At 26.6% G+C, this 20644-nt stretch overlaps 1 protein-coding gene across 1 annotated transcript; it reads right to left on the reverse strand.

The window, feature by feature from the left end:
• Window positions 1-680: 680 nt before the first annotated feature.
• Window positions 681-1368, reverse strand: LOC114392280. Its single transcript, XM_028353347.1, has one exon. The coding sequence runs from the start codon at window positions 1244-1246 to the stop codon at window positions 875-877; it is 372 nt and encodes a 123-aa protein (XP_028209148.1). The 5' UTR covers window positions 1247-1368; the 3' UTR covers window positions 681-874.
• Between the last annotated feature and the right edge of the window lie 19276 nt (window positions 1369-20644).

Raw genomic sequence — 20644 nt, forward strand, 5'->3', positions numbered from 1 at the left:
AGTAAGTATCGATTAGACTAATTTGTTAAATTTCAAATTAAATTTTATGGGTAAAATATAATTTAATTTTTATATTTTTTTATTGTTATAAGTATAACATTATAATAAACACTTTAAAAAAAATAAACTAAATAATAAATATAATATTAATTAGTAAGTATAATTTATTTATTATTTTGAAATTTTTAATGTGATATATTTTACACAAAATAACTTATGTATGTTTCTCTATTTTTTTAATCAAATAACTTATGTATATTTCTCTATTTTTTTAATCAATATTATGTTATTTGTCTTAAATAATTATCCACAAATATTTTTTTAAGATTCGTAGAGCAATTTGTAAGTACAGTAAACTGCGAGACAAGATTAATTTGTTTTTATACACCATCAGCGTGACAATATTCTTAGCTGATAGGGACACCCAGACTCCCAGAGGCAGAGCCTCGGAATATTCCCCATCGAATCCTTAAGGCAACACATTTTTGTAAACTTTTAAAATATCTGTAATTTTTTATGTTCTCAAAGGCAATTAATTACTTTATTTTAAAGAAATTAACGCTCCTTCACCCACTTATTGTCTGCTTAGAGGCTACATTTGAATAAATAATGCTGCTGATGCATCACACATTTACCCTACTTCCTCACACTCCACGGAAAATAAAAAGGAACAATTCAAATTGAATTCCAAACAACAATCGTCAATTATATTTATATTTTTACTCTTAAATCCTTCTTATATACACCATGTTGATAACCTAAATTCTAAAATTCTAATCCATTATACGTCAACGGTTACATTTGAAACCCTAAAAATTAGGCTACAAACAATCCGCAAAATACACCAAAGAAGAATTAGTAAACTGTTCAAGTGTTACGGATCGGAGCGAGCCTTGAAGTCTGAGGCCAGTCGAGAAGCGATCGCGGAGTGATACATGGTGTCGTGAAAAGACTTGCTGGTCATCATCCGGAGCTGCTTCGCCTTCTCCTCCGTGAAGCAACCGGCGAAGCGCGGTCTCGGCGCTTTCGACTCCGTCGCCGCCGTAACCGGTTCCGGCTTGGTCCGTTGAAGACTCGATGCTCTGTTGTTTGAGTCAATGTAGTCCGGTTCGGAGGACCAGCCGAACAGCGGGGTCCACCAGCTGGTGGAGGAGGCTCTCCGGCGATCGGGATCGGTCCTGCGGTGGCCGGAGGTGGCGCACGGTTGGATTCCGGCGACTCGGATGGGGATCGAACTGGCTGCCATTTTGAGAATTTTATCTTTCTTTCTCTGATTGGGTAACGGTTAGGGTTCCAAGGGGTTAAAGGCAGAGTATTTTTATAGCGTGTGGGAAGAAGAAAAGGATAAGATCGAACACGTGGTGCTGTGAGATGGTGGCCGGTGGTGTTGTCTCCTTACATGCTTTTTTAATTACGTTTCCTACGATAGTGACGTTGCGTGTCAATGACGTGGAACGCGTTTCATTTGGGCCTTGGGCTTTTGGGCTTTTTTGTTAATGAAAAACGTTATATCAAAGGATGATGCAACTTGGAAGTTGGAACAAACTTCAAAAATTAAGATTGCTAGTCTATTCAAATGTACACATGTCTCAACTTGGAATGTAAATTGACAAGTTTTTCTTACTTCATGGCGAGATGGCGAGAACTATTGTTGCCTACATAAGGAATAATTAAGGTATATTTATCAAACCAGGGCATGAAAGGAAGCTGATTAGTGATTTCCTTTCTTTCTAAATGACACGTGCAACCTTATCTTTGAACCCCAACCCAAACCAATTGTCTTCTGTTGAAACTCGAAAAACTGCCAATATTGCCTTCAACACGCAACCTCTTATGACCATGGTTGCATTATTATTGCATGATGCCAATTCCCGTGTCAGGAAATTGGAATACATCAAACAGTCAAAGTAATCCCCAGTACTTGGACTTTCATTCGTATTTGTGTTCTTATTTGATATTTCCATTTAATCAAAATAGGACATCATGTTCTTTATGCAAAAAGCTTGTGTCTCCCGTGAAGCTTTAGCTATTTTCCAAAACTAAAAGCTAGCTACCCTTGTTAGGACCACTGTGTTGCTGGGTTAGGTTCCAACCTTATTGCGCACACTTTTTCCATTTGTAATTTGTAATATGTAATATTAATAATGACTGTGCTCAGCGGGTGATTGCTATTGGTAGTAGAACAGTACTAGTGTGTTTGGATACCTTCGATAAAAACTATACTAGTTACCCTAAAACCCCGTAAATTTATAACTGTCTGTTACTTCACATTCACTGGGGAAATTGAAATTGACTTTCGTTCCCCTAAACACACTATAATTTTGATGAAAGTTGAAATCGCTATAATCTCTAATGAGGCTTTTCCTTGCAGTAGTAAAGTTTCCACAAGTCACAACCACACTACATGGTGTTGTGGGAACACGTCTCAGCCTCCACAAGATACGCAATTAATTATCTTTTCTTTTTAATTTTACAAAAAGTTAATAATATGTCATATAAAAACTAATCAGGACCATAAAATTCCAAATTATGTAATATTTCTCCTCCCTATTAAGGGCGAAATATTTTGGGCTAACTAGACAGGTAATCGGTATCGGTTGAAATGTTATCTCTTCCATGCTGTTAAGGAAAAAAAAAGTTCAATACTTACACACCAAAGCATAAATTTACCATGTCGCCATAGTGCAACAATAGAGTAGATGATTTGTTTTGTTTTTTCTATTAGTAACTTTTTAAGATACTCTTGCATAATTTAAAAAACAATTGCAAATTTGATTGTAACTAACGAAAACTGTTGAATAAAATTCAGCTGGCTATTTTATCTTTACTTTTCGTAGAATTGTTTCACATCTTCAAATTTTAACTCTGTTTGTGGAAAATTACAGTTTTATTGCGGAAAACTACTGTAAATAAAAAATTCTATTCAATGTCACTGTTCATGCTTTTGTAATGTTAGCCCATTGACTGTTGGGGCATTTCTCTTAGTCCAAAATTTTCAACCCAACGTAAGGCCTCATTCAATTGCAAAGTCCTCCTATCCTATGGGTTTAAAATTCAACCCAACGTGTTTTAATTTGTGCTTTCATTCTCCGTTTTCTTATCAACAATTTGTCTAAAAGGACAGAGATAAGGTAAGCAACAAAGTTGGAAGTGTCATTGAGAAAAGAAAAAATAAATGTAAGTGGCGGTAAATAAATGAAACTAGGAGTGGATCCCCTGCAAATGCACGAACTTTTAAGAGACAAAAAAGGAAAAAGAAAAAAAGAAAAAAAATGTGAAAGAAAAAAGAGAATAAAATGTTTAAAAAGTTAAAAAAAATAAAAAATAGAACCGTCAAAGTGTTAACAGTGACGAACGGTTAAACAGTTTTTATATAAATATAGATAATGAAATAGAGGAGCAAGTGGTGGATTGAAATCATCTTTTTCCGAAACTGTTCCATTTCTTGTCTCACTAATAGAAAAATAAGAAATCTTGAACCATCACCAACCTGCTGTAGGCTCCCTCTGTCATCTCCAATCTATTATTTTTTTAAGGTACAATTCTACTTTTTGTCTTTATTTGTTTAGTTTCGTAGTATTATTCTATCAAAAAAAAATTCATAATATTATATTTTTCTATTTGCTAGTAGTAAATATATGTGCATTTTTTTTATCCACGCATTTAAGTTTATATATATATATATATATGAAATAAGTTAATATTCTTAGTTATTCTTATGCATGTCTTTTTGAATGGGTTCAAACCACACCTTGAACTTGTTTTCTTTCAATAGGAAAAATATATGTCTATATTTACTAGTTTAAGGGATAAAGATTTTTTAAAAAAAAAAAATTGAGTTCAAGTTATGTAAATGAAAAATACGACTTCAAAAATACTTGGAACTTAAGAAATAAATAATCAATGGTTTATAAATAAGATTCACTTACATGCACCTAGACATGTTAAAACTAATTACCAAAAACAGCTTTCATTTATGAATTAAAAATAAACCTTTTACTGAATAGTAGTGTAACATTATTAACATGAATTAGTGGAACACCCACTTGATGCAGGCAGATTTTGGAAACTGGTTTTAGTTATTCGTAATGGTAGTCATAGGCATAGCTGAAATTGCATTTGTCACATGGAGTGTCCGTCAAGAATTTTTTACCACCATCCACTCCACATGCAAAAAATGAGACAATGGATCCCATCTCTCTCTGTCTCTCTCATATATTACTTTCGTTGGTCAATTCGCGGTACATCCTTGGCCCAACGTGACTGAATCTTTGGCATCACTTGTCAAATTCAACCAAAATGAAGAAAGAGACTGCTCTAAACTTAATTAGGATATATAAATTTTAATTTCATTTTTAATTATTACAATTTAATTTAATGTACTAAAGTTTAAGTATAAATAGATTTTTTTCTATTAGAAATACACATCATGTATAACAATCGTTAAGATTTAAAAATCAGCATTTCTATGGTCCCCTTATCCTTTCAGGTTTTGGCATTTGCACCAGTCTCTCTTTCTTTAGTTTTGGACACGTGATCTGAAATAAGACTTTTTCTTGCTCTATAATATTATTAAAAGTCAGTTAAAATATAAGATAGTAACATTTCACATAATTAAAACGATATACGTCCAATTCAATAGTAATTATCAAGAAAATGTTTTGCATTGGAAGCTAGCATTTTAAAAATATCTATTTCTTGGAAACAAATCCTTTTTTGTTGAATAATGCCGTGTAAATTCACACACAACTTGTTTATGAGCATTAAATAAAAATCACGCTTGTAAATTTAGATTTGAACAATATTTATACAATCAAACATGAAGGTTAACTTAAAAATATTAATTTAATAAAACAAAAAAAAATTAGTCGATCGTTTAATTAGTTGAATTTAAATGGATTTGTAAAGGACTCAAATAATTTATATTTGAACATTATGCCTAGCTAGCTGAGCTGAGACTCAGTGTACATGGTATGTTTGGATCTCCTGGCACATGCATGCTACGTAGGTGAGGAACAATAAGGCATGTCTTTTTGTAACACAAGGCGCATTTCATGCCTTTATGATTCATTAAGCCTTCAATCATTTTGTTGGTTCAGAGTCGCCATTAACTTGCCTCCGCGTGTAGGTTTTACTTAACGGCGGCACTTCTTGTGTCTAATTTATAATATATTTTCTTACAGTACTTTCACCAATTTTCTTATGAATTAAAGTAAACTAACATCTAATAAATATGGAGTTGGTAATAGTGTAAAATTTTGTTTCCTTTGTGTAAGAATGATTTATTTATTAAGAAAAAAAAAATTGCATGTGAGATTTTTTTGAATTAGTCACAATTAATATCGACCCAATAAATTAAAAAATGCCTATAGTTTCTTGTCCAAAGAAAAAAATTAATAAAAAAATTCACTTATCATAAGATTATTTGTTTTTGAAATAACTACATTGAAAATTATATTAAATAATTTTTAATTAATTGACACAATATGATTTTTTTATATAGACAATTTATGAAAATTAAATTCTTCTTATTTATTAGATAAAGAAAAGGTTAAATATTTCTTTATATTTAAGATATTAAATGTATATATTTTTAATCTAATACTTTCTTTTAAAGATTACTAGAAAAGTATTATAAGAAGACATAACATTATTATTTGCTTTGTCACTGGGTCTTGTCCGAGGATAATAACTAGATGTTGTTCCTTATGTAGCTTTTGTGTTATTTTTCAATTTAACTATGTTCACATAAAAAATCTTGACATTTCAAATCAGTTTTAAATATTTCTTTCATTTTAATTAAAAATATTATAAAAACACAAAACACTTATGCTTTGTTCGGTAGAAAGAAAGAAAATAGTGGAAGAAGATATGAGTCATTTGATTTAAAATAAATAGAGTAAAAATAAAGTTTTGAGATTTTTTAGTTTGAAAGAAAAAATAAGAAAATAAATCAGTACATTAAAAAATACCATTTTAACCTTAGTTATTTTTTTTGGTATCATAACCCAAATAATTGATCATATTGAACTGTATAATAAACTATACGACAGCATATATATCGATTATACATGTATACATAATTGATTATGTTCAAACATAATCTATTATTAAAGTAAAGTAAAAATTTATCTCTATGTTTTGTGTATCAAACGAGCAGAGGTGATAGATTTATTTTTCTACTTCTCTTCCATTCATTTTTCGCTGGCTATCCCATGCGTAACAAACAGAACATTAAAAATTACCCGTAGGTTTCATCCTGTCTAATGAATGCACTTTGGTACCTAATTTCTATAGGCTTTTGTCTTTCTCCACCTAATTACAGTCCAAGATTGGCAAAAAGTGCCTAGTCCAGTTCACATGGACCTTTCATGTTAAAGTAATCGTTAGTGCATGTCACATGGTCTTGTTAGTTACAGTTAACACTGAATTTGTTAGATACAGTTTGTCCAAATAATTCCTTCAATAATGCTAGTTTTGCTGCCCATGCGGAGTTAGTTTTGAACTTTTATTTCCTGGTTTAAATTCAACATTCTCTGGACAGAATATATATATATATATATATATATATTGTAAAATATGAGTTTCATCTTTATTAATTGGACTAACATTAAATGTTAGCTTGTTGACCGAAAGATTCTGCATTGTATTAATTAACTATTCCCAAGTTATAGTAATTTAAAAGATCCTTTCATTTTAAAATATTTCAGTGGAATATTATTCCTGTCATTTTTTATTATTCTTCTGTACCAAAAAATAAGAGTCTAAGACAGAAAAAATTTCCAAACTGGAAGAGTGCTTAAAGAAATATTTGCATTCATTTCAGCTCAAAGATGCAAGATGCTGTATTAGTCTAATGAATCAACCAACCCCTTAAATAGTAGCAATTTGTTTTAAAAACAGTCAAGTAATAACTAAGCAAAACTTTATTTGATTCGTTACTTACTACTCACTTCTCTGTTGGTCACCCCTTGCTCTAACCTCTAGTCTAGGACTAGAATCCTGACTTGTATGGCAAAGGTGCATCGTTCTCTCTTTGCATTGGGGCCCCAAATGTCATGTCCCTTCCACACCACTAAATGTTCATCATTTTTACACATCATAACTCTAATTCCAACCCCACCTCAAGTGGTTCCAAGAAATTCTCAGCGACGGTCTTCGTTTTTTTGGGGGGTAAAAATAGATATATACTACTTTATTCCACTGAAAAGAAAGCCGAAAGAATAAAGAACACGGCACAAACCAAAGAACGATTCAAATTATGGCTTTTATAATTCATTGTCAATTTTGTCTCCCATGCATGAATTCTTTGGTCGCGATTCAAATTATGGGAGCTTTGTAATAAAAATCCTTCATTTGCTCAACTACGTTCAAAGAGTTAAGAATTCGAATCTTGATCTTGCATATATGGAATAGATTATATTGAGAGAAAAAAAAAATGTTTTCCAATATGCTGTCAGGGTTCCAAACAAAAAATGATTATTATTTCGGACGATAAATATCTGTATACCTAAAAGGAAAGATATCTCTTTTCAAACGCTTTCAATGTACATGGACCCATGAAATCAAGTTGGGGCCCATAACTTTCAACTTTCCCTCCCCCTTCCTTTTTGCTCTAAGTCATTTCATTCATCATGTTTTTTAAGTATCATTTCATTTCACGTCAAAAAAAATTAAAAGTCTCATTTCATTTCATTCATTAGCGGACATTTAATCTTAAAAAAATCATTAGCCGACTTAAATTGATTACTTTCCAAAATCACGATTTAACCATTGAGCTTTTTATCGGACCCTAGTAATCATTTCAAGTATTTGTGCTGTCATCATTTTATGAGTGCCAGCACAACATTTAATTGTATGAGATCTATTAACTATTAAATATAGAGAGAGGGGGGAGGGGAGAGTTTTTGGGTAAGGTCATCATTTCCAATGCTATTGCATACCAGAGTTGCTTCAAACTAAGTAATATTACTAAATTTTATTGAAATGGATGATATGATGTTGGTTATAAAGTAATATTATTTAATTAATTTAAAATAATAATAAAAATATTTTTTAAACCCATTTAAATAATTCATTTAATATTTATTAATAGATAAATAAATAAATAAAAGCTCTTAAGTCTACAGTGGAGTATATGACTCACCAAAAAAGTTTTTTATGCAACTCAATAAGCAATTATGCATTATGTATACTCCAAGCATAGGTTTTCATTTTTAATTCATAAAAATATATAATTACAATTATTATTTACAAATTCAATTGATCTATCTTTATAATAATTTCAAAATGATTATAATATCAATAATCAATATTCACAATTTAAAAATTCATTTCAGTCAATATCAGTTCAAAAAATATTGTTAATTTATGATCATCTGTAATTTATTTAATCAAGACGTAAGTAATTCAATTAATGATATGATTAGTGTTAATTATAACCTTATTCTTAACATCAAACAATATTTCCTACCAAGAAATGTCTAATAATTTGTTTTAAGGGTTATGATCGTCGTTGCTTAAAATGCATAACACCTTACCACTCAAAGAATTAGTTCTTTGTCGCACTCTATTTTTTTATGAAATTGAATTTTTTTTCATGCACACAACTAAAGGGAAACCCAAATATTTGTCACCACCTCCTTCTTCTCTCACTCCTAAAATATGATTAATATTAACATTCAGTAGGAACTCAAAATAAATATAAACAGTATATGTATATCATGATTATTATTAAAATAAATAAAGTTTAATGAATATTAACAAATATTTTTTTATTACATATTAATAAATAATCCAAAGACACTAATTAAAATTAAAAGTATTTATTGAAAGATAAAAAGTGATTTAATATTAAGGCTAAAATGTAATTTTTATCTCCATATTTTCTCAAATTTTTTATTTTAGTCCCCCTATTTTATAGTTGGGACATTTCATCTCCTATTTTTAAAAAGTTTACGATTTTAGTTCCTTATTTTTAAATCGAGACATTTCGTCCCCACTTTTAAAAAATTTAAATTTTAGTCTTTGTGACTATCCCCACTTTTAAAAAATCTATAATTTTAGTCTTTGTGACTAATTTCAAATGTTAATATATCTTTTATGTAAATGTTGACCAACATGCACATGTATACTTATTATCCGCGTGATAAATATTTTTTTAATTATTTAATTACCAACAAACTTAATTTATTAAAAAAAAATTAAAAAGTATATAGTCAAGTCTGAAATTGAAAAATGAGATTAAAATTACAAATTTATTAAAAGTAGGAAATGAAATGTCTCAATTAAAAAATAAGAAGATTAAAATTATGAATTTTTTAAAAGTGAAAGATAAAATATCTCAATTAAAAAATAGGAAACCAAAATTACAAATTTGAAAAATAGAGGAACATAAATTATATTTTAGCCTAATATTGACTATTATAAAAAATTAAAAAATAATAATGTGTGTTTATGGAGTCTTTAAGTTAAATAGTAGGTTTAAATATATTTTTTTCCAATAATTTAGTTTTTTTTGTCCCTGCATTTTTTTTTCATTTTAATCTAAAATGTGCTTGTTTTATTTTTCATCATTTTTAAATAATTTTTTTCCAATATTGAAAATATTTTTTTTCTGTTCAAAACACTCTCTAAGAAAAAAAAAACATATTTTGCAAAGATTAAAACAAAGAAAAAAAATTACAAGGACAAAAATGAAAAAATTGTTAAATTACAATACAACTAGACCTAAATATAAGCAAAAATTTGGACCTAAATACAAGCAAATAATAATTAACTTTTATCCTATTTAATAATAGTATTCCTATTATGTGTTTGGCTTAATAAAATCTTGTTTTCCGTTAATCATTTATTCCTCTTCACCAAGCATTACTATGAAGGGTATTTTAGGAAGAAAAAAATTGAATTAAATGCTATTAACTGAATTCCTTGATCTATGTGACTAAATTTAGTTATATTTAGGTCGGGTGGAAATATTTAAATTTAAATACCAAAAAAAATTGATGATGGAAGTTGCTGTCCATTAAATAAAAAAGGCTGGTCTAGAGGGTTACTCCGGGACATAATTGCGGGGACTTTTGTGAATTATGGGCGGTGTCCATGTCCATGTCGATGACATTTTTAGTGCGGAATTAATGACCTTATATCAGGGACTAATGCATGCTTAGGCATTAAATAGGTCACAACTTGTTTGTGAAATTAATTGTGAGGAAGTCAGCTTTTAAATAATAATACTAATGTGCACGCTTCCTACCAACACACCAATATACTCAAGTTATTTTAAAAATTAGGCCTTTGCTTGATGGTGATTGGATCGGAAGTAGGGGTGTGCAAGACTTAACCACTTTAATTACCGCTCTCGCTAATTACTGGCTTGCTTTCCTAAGATATTAGTCAAAGAATTCAAATTTTAAATATTATTATGAAAATCATATAGGAAAATATTAAAAAATTATGATAATATAATTTTTCGCATCCCAATAAAAAAGGTTTTCATATTAACTTCTTAATTAATATCTTAAAGGTACTAATTAACATTGAATCAAATGATTTAAGTGATAATTGTTTTTAATGATACTACTCATTTTTTAAGGAATAATTTTTTTACTTCAATTTTTTTGGTAGGCAAATATAATTATATTGAGGTGAGTATAAGTAATACTCCCGTATAAATCAGATTAACCTGAACAACAATTCCAATTTTTAAAAACATCAAATAGCTAAATAGAAACAATGAGAAAAGACCATGTAATTAATATCAGTCTTGTTCCTTACTAGTATTTCTATAGTTACCTACACAAATAAACAAAAACCTGCAAATTTTGCTATTTGGCATATCGGTTTAAGCACTCCAACGGGTTTGTGCTCCAATCATAAAAAGAGGGATGGTTTAGTTTTGTTTTGCATGATATTCATAACCAAGCACGTACCACAATTCAGTCTCATAAAGATTCTACATCCACCTCTTGATTATTAGAAACAACATTGTTCCGCAATAACCAAATGTCTCAAACTGTTGCAAACCATAAGACCATCGGTCTATCATTTAATTCTTTTCTTGGAGAACTTAAAAAGTGTTGCTAAAAGTGTTCCAGTGGTTTGTAGTATAGAACCATCTATACACCTAACCAATTCCAGCACCTGCTCCATATACTTGACGCTATCGGGCACAAGACAAACAAGTGTTCTAACGTTTCTTCTTGGTGATGGCATAATGGACATCAGAAGTCCATGTTGCCAAGCCTAATATTCCTTCTCCTCAAGTTTGATCTAGTTGGCAAGATGCCATGTATGATTCTCCACATTAGAAAAGCAACATTCGAGGGCACTTGATATCTCCATAACTCATCATAAACATGTAACGTCTCTAAAACTCCAAAATCCCTCCCCAATGAGTACGATTTATCTCTTATTAATAGTCTTTACAATAAATAAAGATATAAAAGAAAATTAACAATTAATATTTTTAAAGGTGATCATATATTTCTTATATTTAGGAACAAAAGAAGTTCTCATTTATTTCTTACATATAAAAACAGAAATAATATCATCTAAGTATAAGTTATTTGTGATAAATTTATTAATTTGTATGATATTTACTTTAAAAATCATACAAATAATTATTTATGATCACATGACAATTTAAAATTATTTTACATTATTAATATATAATTTTTTTTATCTTAAACGATCATATTTTTTATAAGACATGAAACATTAGACCGGATAACAAAAAAAAAAATATAATCTAAACCTCCGGTCTTTAAAATATATCAAATCTAATTTATAAACTCAAATATGTCAAAATTAACATTGAACTAAATTAAATTAAAGATGTGTATAATAGATATACACTTTTAATATAAAAGAGTTTATATTGTGAACTAATTAAAAATAAACTTTAATGGGATTTTTAGATTGATTACTAATAAGTAATAATTGTTAAAGTCGGTCAACTTTTCGTGTATGATAATTTATAATTAGTTGATAATTTATCATTTTTACACTTCTAATGCATTTTTTTCCTTCTCATTTTGAATTATTGAGAATTTCTTTAAAATATATTGAAATTCAATTATATAAGTAAGATGGTAATTTGAGATTACCGTTTATTTGTTAAATTTTCATTTTTTTTAGTTTTAACGGTTTTTTATTCATAATATTTGTTTGATTCATTTAGTTTTAACGGTTTAAAACTGTTTGAGTCACTTTTTATTGAATATCTCTACATGGCTACCTCCTAATTTAATTATAACCTATAACAACATAAGTAATTTTGGTGTCCACATTTTTTTCTCAATTTTGTCCATTTAACCCCATCAAATACAATTGTACACTATAATCAACTCCACTGAGAATGTTAACGTTACTTTACACTTTCTTTTAAATACTCTCATTATTATGGGTTAAAATTCACCGAAAATCACCAATTTTTTATGTGTCTCACTTTTTTTATTTAATGATTTTCTCCATTTATCCAATTAAAGACTCATCCTACTATAGGATGAAGAATTGCTACATATCGAGGGATATATATGATTGTCAAAGTAATATATATGAAACTAAAATATCACAGATCAAGGGACATGGACTAGTATGAAATGAAATCACAAAGAATAATTATTTACTCTAATATATTCATTTTGTCTCTAATTATAAGATTTTAAAAAAAAAATATTTGTCCTTTTTTATAAAATTCTTATAATTTTTAGATGTATTAATTTTTTTTCTATACTCTTAATTATTTTTCCTCCAAACATTAATAAAAAATAAGGAAGTAATAGAAAGAAAATAAAAGAATAATTTTAAAATTATAATACAAATAATTGACAGTAACTATTTTTGTAGACGTGAATTAGTTAAAAAGTTCTTATAATTAGCAATGGAGGAAGTATTATACTTTTCATTATATAATCTAAAATAACTTATGATTATTGTATATATGTTGTAGAGACTTTGGGATCGAACATCATTGGGATGGAATGAAGTTGAAGCAATTCGCAAACAATAGGCAAAATATTGGAGTTGAATGAAGTTGAAGCAATTTGCAAACAATAGGCAAAATATTTTCTAAGTCTTAAAAATAAAACATTGAATGCTTAGAATAATATAACTTACATTTTAGCAAAGTTTTGATTCGGACTGAAATTGTAAATATTATCTGTTTCAACTGTTAATATATATCTGTTTGTAAATGTATTAGTAATTTAAATATAAATATATATTGTATTATTGAAATTGCCTACGTCTTATTTATTTTGAATTATAAGTTGGGTCTATTATAAAAATAAAAAAATTAAAAAAAGTTGAATAATTTATATTAATTTTTGACTAAACTGATGTAGAAAATAATTATTCAACATCAATTGTAGCTAGAATCAATGTAAAAATCTAATATTTAACATTAATTTGATCAAAATTAATGTTAAATAATTATTTTCTACATCGGTTCGAAATAAAACTGATAAAAAATACATCGATTCGAAATATTATCATGAAAAACAAATAACATCAATTTTAAGATAACTAATGTTATAAGGTATATGTTAACATTAATTTTTAAAATTGATATTGATTTTCAATATTACTAGATACAACATCAATTCAAAATCGATGTTAGTAGGCTTTTTCACCTTCAATGTCTTTTGATTGTAGTCATGCCTATAACATAACACTTCTTGTGCTCTTTTATGTGTATATATATATATATATATATATATATATATATATATATATTAAAATAAGGATATTAAAAATCACAATAGCAATATTTTTAATAACTTTTAACTTTATACTAATTAATTTTATTAAAGAATAAAATATTTTTAATATGCTTTGATAATATCTCGACATATTTTTTAATAAAAAATTACTAAATACTTGATTTACACTGACTTTAGTGAAAAAAATAAAATAAAATTAGGCTGACTTTTCAAGAAGAACGACTCTATTCGGATTGTTTTGAAAATAACTGGCATTCATTACCGATGAGGCGTGGGAAGCAAAACCTCAGTGAAAATAAAATAATAATAACTAAAGTCAACTGTAGAGGCTTAATTAAAATAATGGTATAATAAATAGGCCAACTATTCTGACAATAGTAGATAAAGTTATTAATTGTATATCCCATTTTTTCTTTTCTTTTGGATAGAAACCATCATCAAGTGCCTGAGGCTCAAGAGAGTTGACTGAACTCGCAGGGAATGGAACCATGCATTGAGTTTGGGGTAAGTTGGAAGTTAGTGGGAATTGTAGATTTCGTGTTTCTTTTCTCATATTATGAATCAAATTTATTCAGATTTCTAGAAACCAGTTAGTTAAAATGTAAGATCTCCTTTAACATTTATTTTTATATACATAAAATAATTCTGCATATTTAACACTTGAACTCCTTTCAAAAAAATGCACTCAAATCAAACTCGATATATTAAGTTGAAATAATTTTATATTAATTAATTCACACAATTAATGATATTTTATATACATAATTAAACAAGTCAATATTTTAATTTGTAAATGGAAAGAAATAAAATTTTAGCACTATTTTTCTTTGAACTCCTCTTCTGGATTCCGTCTTTGATTACATTGTTATGTTAAAACGTTTACCGGATGTATTTATTGTCTAAAATTTGGGATTTCACTTTTTTATACATTAATTATATTTCATTTTTTTTTAATTCGAGTGCAGTTCAATCTAAAGCTAATTAAGGACTAATTTATTAAGATATTAAGATTCATTTCCAAAAGTATATTTTAGTTAATGATCTAAAATAACACGTCAAAGATGCAAATAGAATAAAATAATATATGCATCCATAATATAAAATGGTTTTATAATTATCCAATAACAAATTGGTATATATTATAAGTTAATTAACTTTTATAATAATTATTTAAGAAATTATACTAAGGATGATGTTTGAATAGTTAACATTATAAAAAATTCTCAAATAATTCATACATATTAAACTAAAAAAAATAACAACAAATATTCGTAGTATTATTTAGCATAAAATACTTTGAAAAGTTTAAATAAACAAGTACGGCTAAAATAAATTTACTTAATTACGAAGTCAATTTCCTTGCCTTGTGATACTTTAAAGTAACATGTAACAACAAATATTTAAGAGTTTAAATAGAAAAACAAGAAAAAAAACAAATAAGACAAAAATAAATGAACTTATGGATTTAATTTCCCTGCCTTGTGCTTAGTAGATATAGTTAGGCAATCATAATTTTTACTTTGAGCGAGTTAAAATATATTTCATTCTTTAAGAGATGTTTAAATTATATTTTTCATTTAAAATTATAATAATTTCTTGAGAGAATAATATATAATCTTTCGGATCTTTTATATAAGAAATAAATAACTAATTTATCCGGATTACCAAAAAAGTAAGTTAATTAATATAATTAATAATATCATAAATTTAAATTTTATTCCAAAAATATTCATAAAAAATAATAATAATATTTAATGACACTACACATAATTCAAAAAATGACATTATTTTATCTATAAATGTATTTATATTGATAATAGATCAATAAGTACATCTACTTGTATAAATAATGAATTAACATCTTTCATATGATAAATTAAGAGTATTAGAAAAATTTAACAAATAATTCATCTTAAAACTGCAAAACAACGAACGTTGTTTCTTATATATGTATATATATATATATATAAAGGATCGGAAGGAGTATGCTGTATTTTTAGTTTCTTTTACATATTTATAAGCATCAATTTTACTTTTCAACTTTTAAGGTCGCAATAACTAATTTAAAACATTGTATCATTTATTTACTGAATCTATTAGATGTCATTTTTTAAGACTTAATCATATTGTTGGCATTGAAACTTTACTATTAGACTTTTTATTTCATCTCTCTCAAAGTCCCAATTAATTGTAGGGATTTAAGGGGCTTATTTAATGGTAGAATAATATTTCATCTCCCTTGAACCTTCATTTTTTAGCTTAACAAGTAAATATTTGTGATTACACTTTAAAGAGAAAGAAGCGAAAGACTAAAGCCTTAATGAAACATAAAATCCATTTGCTATTGTAAATCACTCTATCCAACCTCTCTTTAACTTCATGTACATTACTCCCAATGCAAGTGAATGGTAACCCTTTGAAATTAAAATCCATTAGTCTGACTAATATTGCCTGATGTTTTCTACAACATATAAACAAGAAGTGGATTTTTTTTTTTTTTTTTTTTGTGAATAACAAGAAGTGGGTTGATCCCTTTATCATGTATTCAAAGCTTCTTTTTTTTTTTTTTTTAAGGGAATCATGTATTAAAGCTTAAAGAGCCCATATCACGTGCATGTTGCTTTATGCCACAAAAAATTTTCTTTGTAATATATACGAGATAAGGAGCCACAAGATTGTTTTTTAGTAATAATCTTTGCATGTAAAGTAAGGTTTGTTGCAAGATGTGTGACGTGTGTATCACTCATAATCTAATGGTTATTGACTCTGGCAAAATGTCATTGTTTATAATTATTCAGTACCCTTCATAATCTATTTCTATTGTGATTATTTCAAAATTTAACAAATTGACTATAATTATACATTTGTCTTTAGCTTAGGCAACAGTACTAGCGACTAACACAAAACAATATGAAAATAGGTAAATTACTATTATGCTATGCATCTTATAAGACTAGGGTGCATTAAAATATAGAAAGGGTAGTCGTTAAGGATCGGCTCTGGGAAACATTATTAATTAGTAGACTGATACAACGTAACATACAACTTTACCAACTAAGTATTTCCTTCATTAGATGTTGACTTGTCTTTACTGAATTTAAAATGATTTATCTACACGAGTTAAATTTTTATGAATGTATATGTTTGTGACTTCATTTTTTTATCTTTTATTCCAAATAACTTTTCTGATAATAACCTCATCATCATAATTTTATAAAATCCTCTTATTTCATAATAGAAATGATTACCTAAAAGTAAATAAGGACTTGATTAACTTTTTTATGAGCCAATGTTAGTAGTTAATTTTTGTTAGATTATTAGTGAAGATATTTGAATTATGATCTCTCCTCTTATATTCTTCCTTCAATCCTTAATCTTTATTTTTAATTATCAAGTCAATATCTTATAATTCTTGATTAATTAGTATTGTGATTAATATGTGTGTTGGAAAGTCAATTCACTCATTAGGTACTCAATATAGTTTTTTCAAACCCTAAAATATATCAACATCATCTTTGGCTAACAAGTTGTACAGCAAGACTGCATTCCTTAGTGTTCACTTTAGGTTTTTTTTTCTCGATCCCCTTCATTGCTTAGGTTTTTTTTTTCTTTATAGTTTGTGGAGCAGTTACAAATTTTCTTAAACTATAACTTTTTACAATTCCTTAGATATATCTTAAGATTGGCCAGTAAAGTAAAGTTGACGATTGAACTCCGTTAGTTTTATTCTATTTCCATTTCAAGATACGATAGTTTTTTCAATGCCTTGTACGCACTATTCCCTTTCACACAATCTTAAGTTGTTAGAGTGTCTTGTACGATTACCTCTATTTTCATTACATATTTTAGTTGTTAGCTTTTCTAAGGTTTTGAAATATCCAATAATAGTATGTTATCGTTTATTTCATATTCTTTTCAGTGTCTTGAAATTAATTTTACTTTATTACCTTTTTAATTTGTTAGCTTTTTTAATATTTTGAAACTAGAATGTGGTGACCCGTGTTGTCTCTAAATATTTTTATAACATACATTTTAAGAATATATTTTTAAAACTTTTCTATTAAAAATTATTTGTAATTTTTATTTATCTATTTTAATCATTTAGTTATTAGTTATTGTTGTTTATTATTAATAGTTGATTGTGTATCTAGTAGACTTTAAGAAAAAATAAATGAGAGAAATAATAATTAATTATATGTTAACTGGATTGGTAATTTAAATAATTATTGAAAAATAATATTGCAAATAATCTAAACTGTGACTTGTAAGTTATAATAAAAAAATCAAAATAAAATATTTGTAAAATAAATTTTTTAATTATATATTTTTAAATTTAAACTTTAATTCAAGGATGCGTGTGATTCACAACATATATGTTGGTTTCTGAAAAATGATATAAATTTTTTAAAAAAATTTAAATATAAGAATTTTTAAAATTTTAAATTAGGAATTATAAACTAAAAATAATATTTTTGAGTTTAATATCAATAATGTATCATAAATATAAAAATTTTAAGTTATTAATTATGAATGTATTATACAAACAGTAAGTTGAAGTTCAATTAATTATTATATCTTAAAAGATATGGTAATAATAAAAATAAGAATTTAATTTATGTTTAATTAATAATTATTTATATTTTATCTTAATTTGAATACATTATAATTTTGAATAAAAATATATTTATGTTATTAATTAATCCAAATTAAAATATATATTACTCCTAATTATTTTAAACTAATTAAATTTTCTAAAAAATGAATGACTGAGTATTTCATGTTAAATGTTTTAAATATATTTTATTTACTTACCGGATTACAATGAATTGAGAGATAGGCATGATATATAAACTAGTTATAACTACCTTTAGTTCATATGACAATTTATAATAACAGAATTTGTGATATAATTATGTATTTTTCAATAAAAAATATAATTATATATTTTAACATATAAATCAATCAAATCAATATTATTTTTGAAGATTCATCCCTTTATCATTTTTTTCTTTCCATAGTCGTCTTTTATCCTCTGGCTTGTTTGAATTAAAAATGGATGAAATAATTGATATGATTATGCATAAGAGTGATTATGAAATTATATAAAGATTATTTTTATTTTATTTTTGAACGTCATAACTTAAAATTATTTTATATGCAAATAGTTACGCATAAATTATTATGTGTGCAATTAGTTTTTTATTAATTGTATATGTTAATTAAACAATTGATTTATTAATAATATTAACGTTAATAATAAGTATGCAGTAAAAAATTTATCGTACATGTATAATTATTATAATTAACTGCCAATCATTTTTATTATTATAATTGTAATTATAAAAATTCTGTTTGCAATTAATTATTATATACAACTTTCATGTTTTTTAATTTCAAACGAATTTTCTTTAAAAAAATTCAAATAAATTTATTGCTTAGAACTTTTGAAGATGCCACGTGTAAATATTCTTTTTGAAAAATAGTTTCATATTATATAATATTTTCATATGTATATAGCATTGATACAGATATCCAAGAGTAAATTATGGATTGTATTTTTGTCAAAACTCAGTCGAATCTCATAAGTTGGTTGGATCCTGTAGAAAGTATTCAAAATAAAATTCCTACCACTAGTACTCCCGGGCTGTAATATTTTTCAGAAGTAATAAAATTTCTTAAAAGTCATGCATGACTCATGATAATATCTTAAATTTAGAATAAAGCTTTTAATTATAGTTCTCTAAATTTAAAATTAATTTTTTTAATCCTATAATTTAGAGAGAGAAAAAAACTATTTTAGTATACTTTGTAAAGAAAACACCAAAATATGGTTGGATGTTTGAATATAAGAATACAAAATTAAAAAAACAAAGTTATTATTGTAAGTAATTTGTAATCCGTTAGTCACCTAATAACATATTTAATCAATTCACATATATTTTATTTTAATGATATATTTTTAAGTAACAGATGAATCCCTTAAATAATCTTTAAATTGCAAGAAAATTATTTTTTTACTCATATAAGCAACCGTTGGTTATAGAAATAATCAAAACTTAATTTTACACGATCTAATATGACAAGTAGATCGATCATCTCCAATGATAAAAAAAAAAAATAAGTAACGGTGTCTAAAAAAATAAACAATCCATTAAACAAACCAATGTTAGAGATGCTCTAAATAAAACGTGTAATGACATTTGGGTAGAATGACTTAAATAAATTTCTTCTTTTTAATTAAAAGACCAAAGAGATTAATTTTAAATTTGAGGAATAAAAAATAAACTTATCTCAAATTTAAGGAATTAAAAATTTATTTAAATCGAGCTAAATATTATGAAAAAAAAAATGAGTTTTCTAATTTATGTGAAAGTCATATGAGGAGATCTTTAACTCTTGTTAAGAACCAGCAATCTTCAACAATACCGGCAAAATAACTTCTATTTGAGGCAAGCTTGTTAAACCAAAGATCAAACATTAATATTTTTTTTGATACACAAACATTTTTAAATTTTTAATATTACTTTCAAAACAAGAAAATAAATTGATGTCAGTCTTGGGAATTTTTTATTCACAATTGGAAATTTAATTAACTAGACAATGCATTTGGTAAAGAAGAATTTAACAAATATAACACAGAAAAAATGTATAAATAGACAGATGAAAAGTAAATCCTAAATAACTCCGTACCATAAAGTGTCATAATGAAAGAAAACGCGGTTTAATAAATATAAATATACAGATACTTACTAGTAAGAAAATAATATCAGCCCCAGATCGACTCGGGATAACGTTTCTCTCTCTTAATTATTCATTGATATTTCATTTCGTCTTTAATATAAAATATTTAGGACATAATTATACATATTAAAGTCTAAGAATATTATATACCATTATTATTAATTTTCCGTGTGGGTATT

This window comes from Glycine soja, chromosome 17, assembly GCF_004193775.1.
Source record: "Glycine soja cultivar W05 chromosome 17, ASM419377v2, whole genome shotgun sequence".
NCBI lineage: Eukaryota > Viridiplantae > Streptophyta > Magnoliopsida > Fabales > Fabaceae > Glycine > Glycine soja.

Bases quoted from the DNA above. Each gene is read 5' to 3' on its own strand.
- LOC114392280 (XM_028353347.1), bottom strand. From the start codon at position 1,246: ATGGCAGCCAGTTCGATCCCCATCCGAGTCGCCGGAATCCAACCGTGC.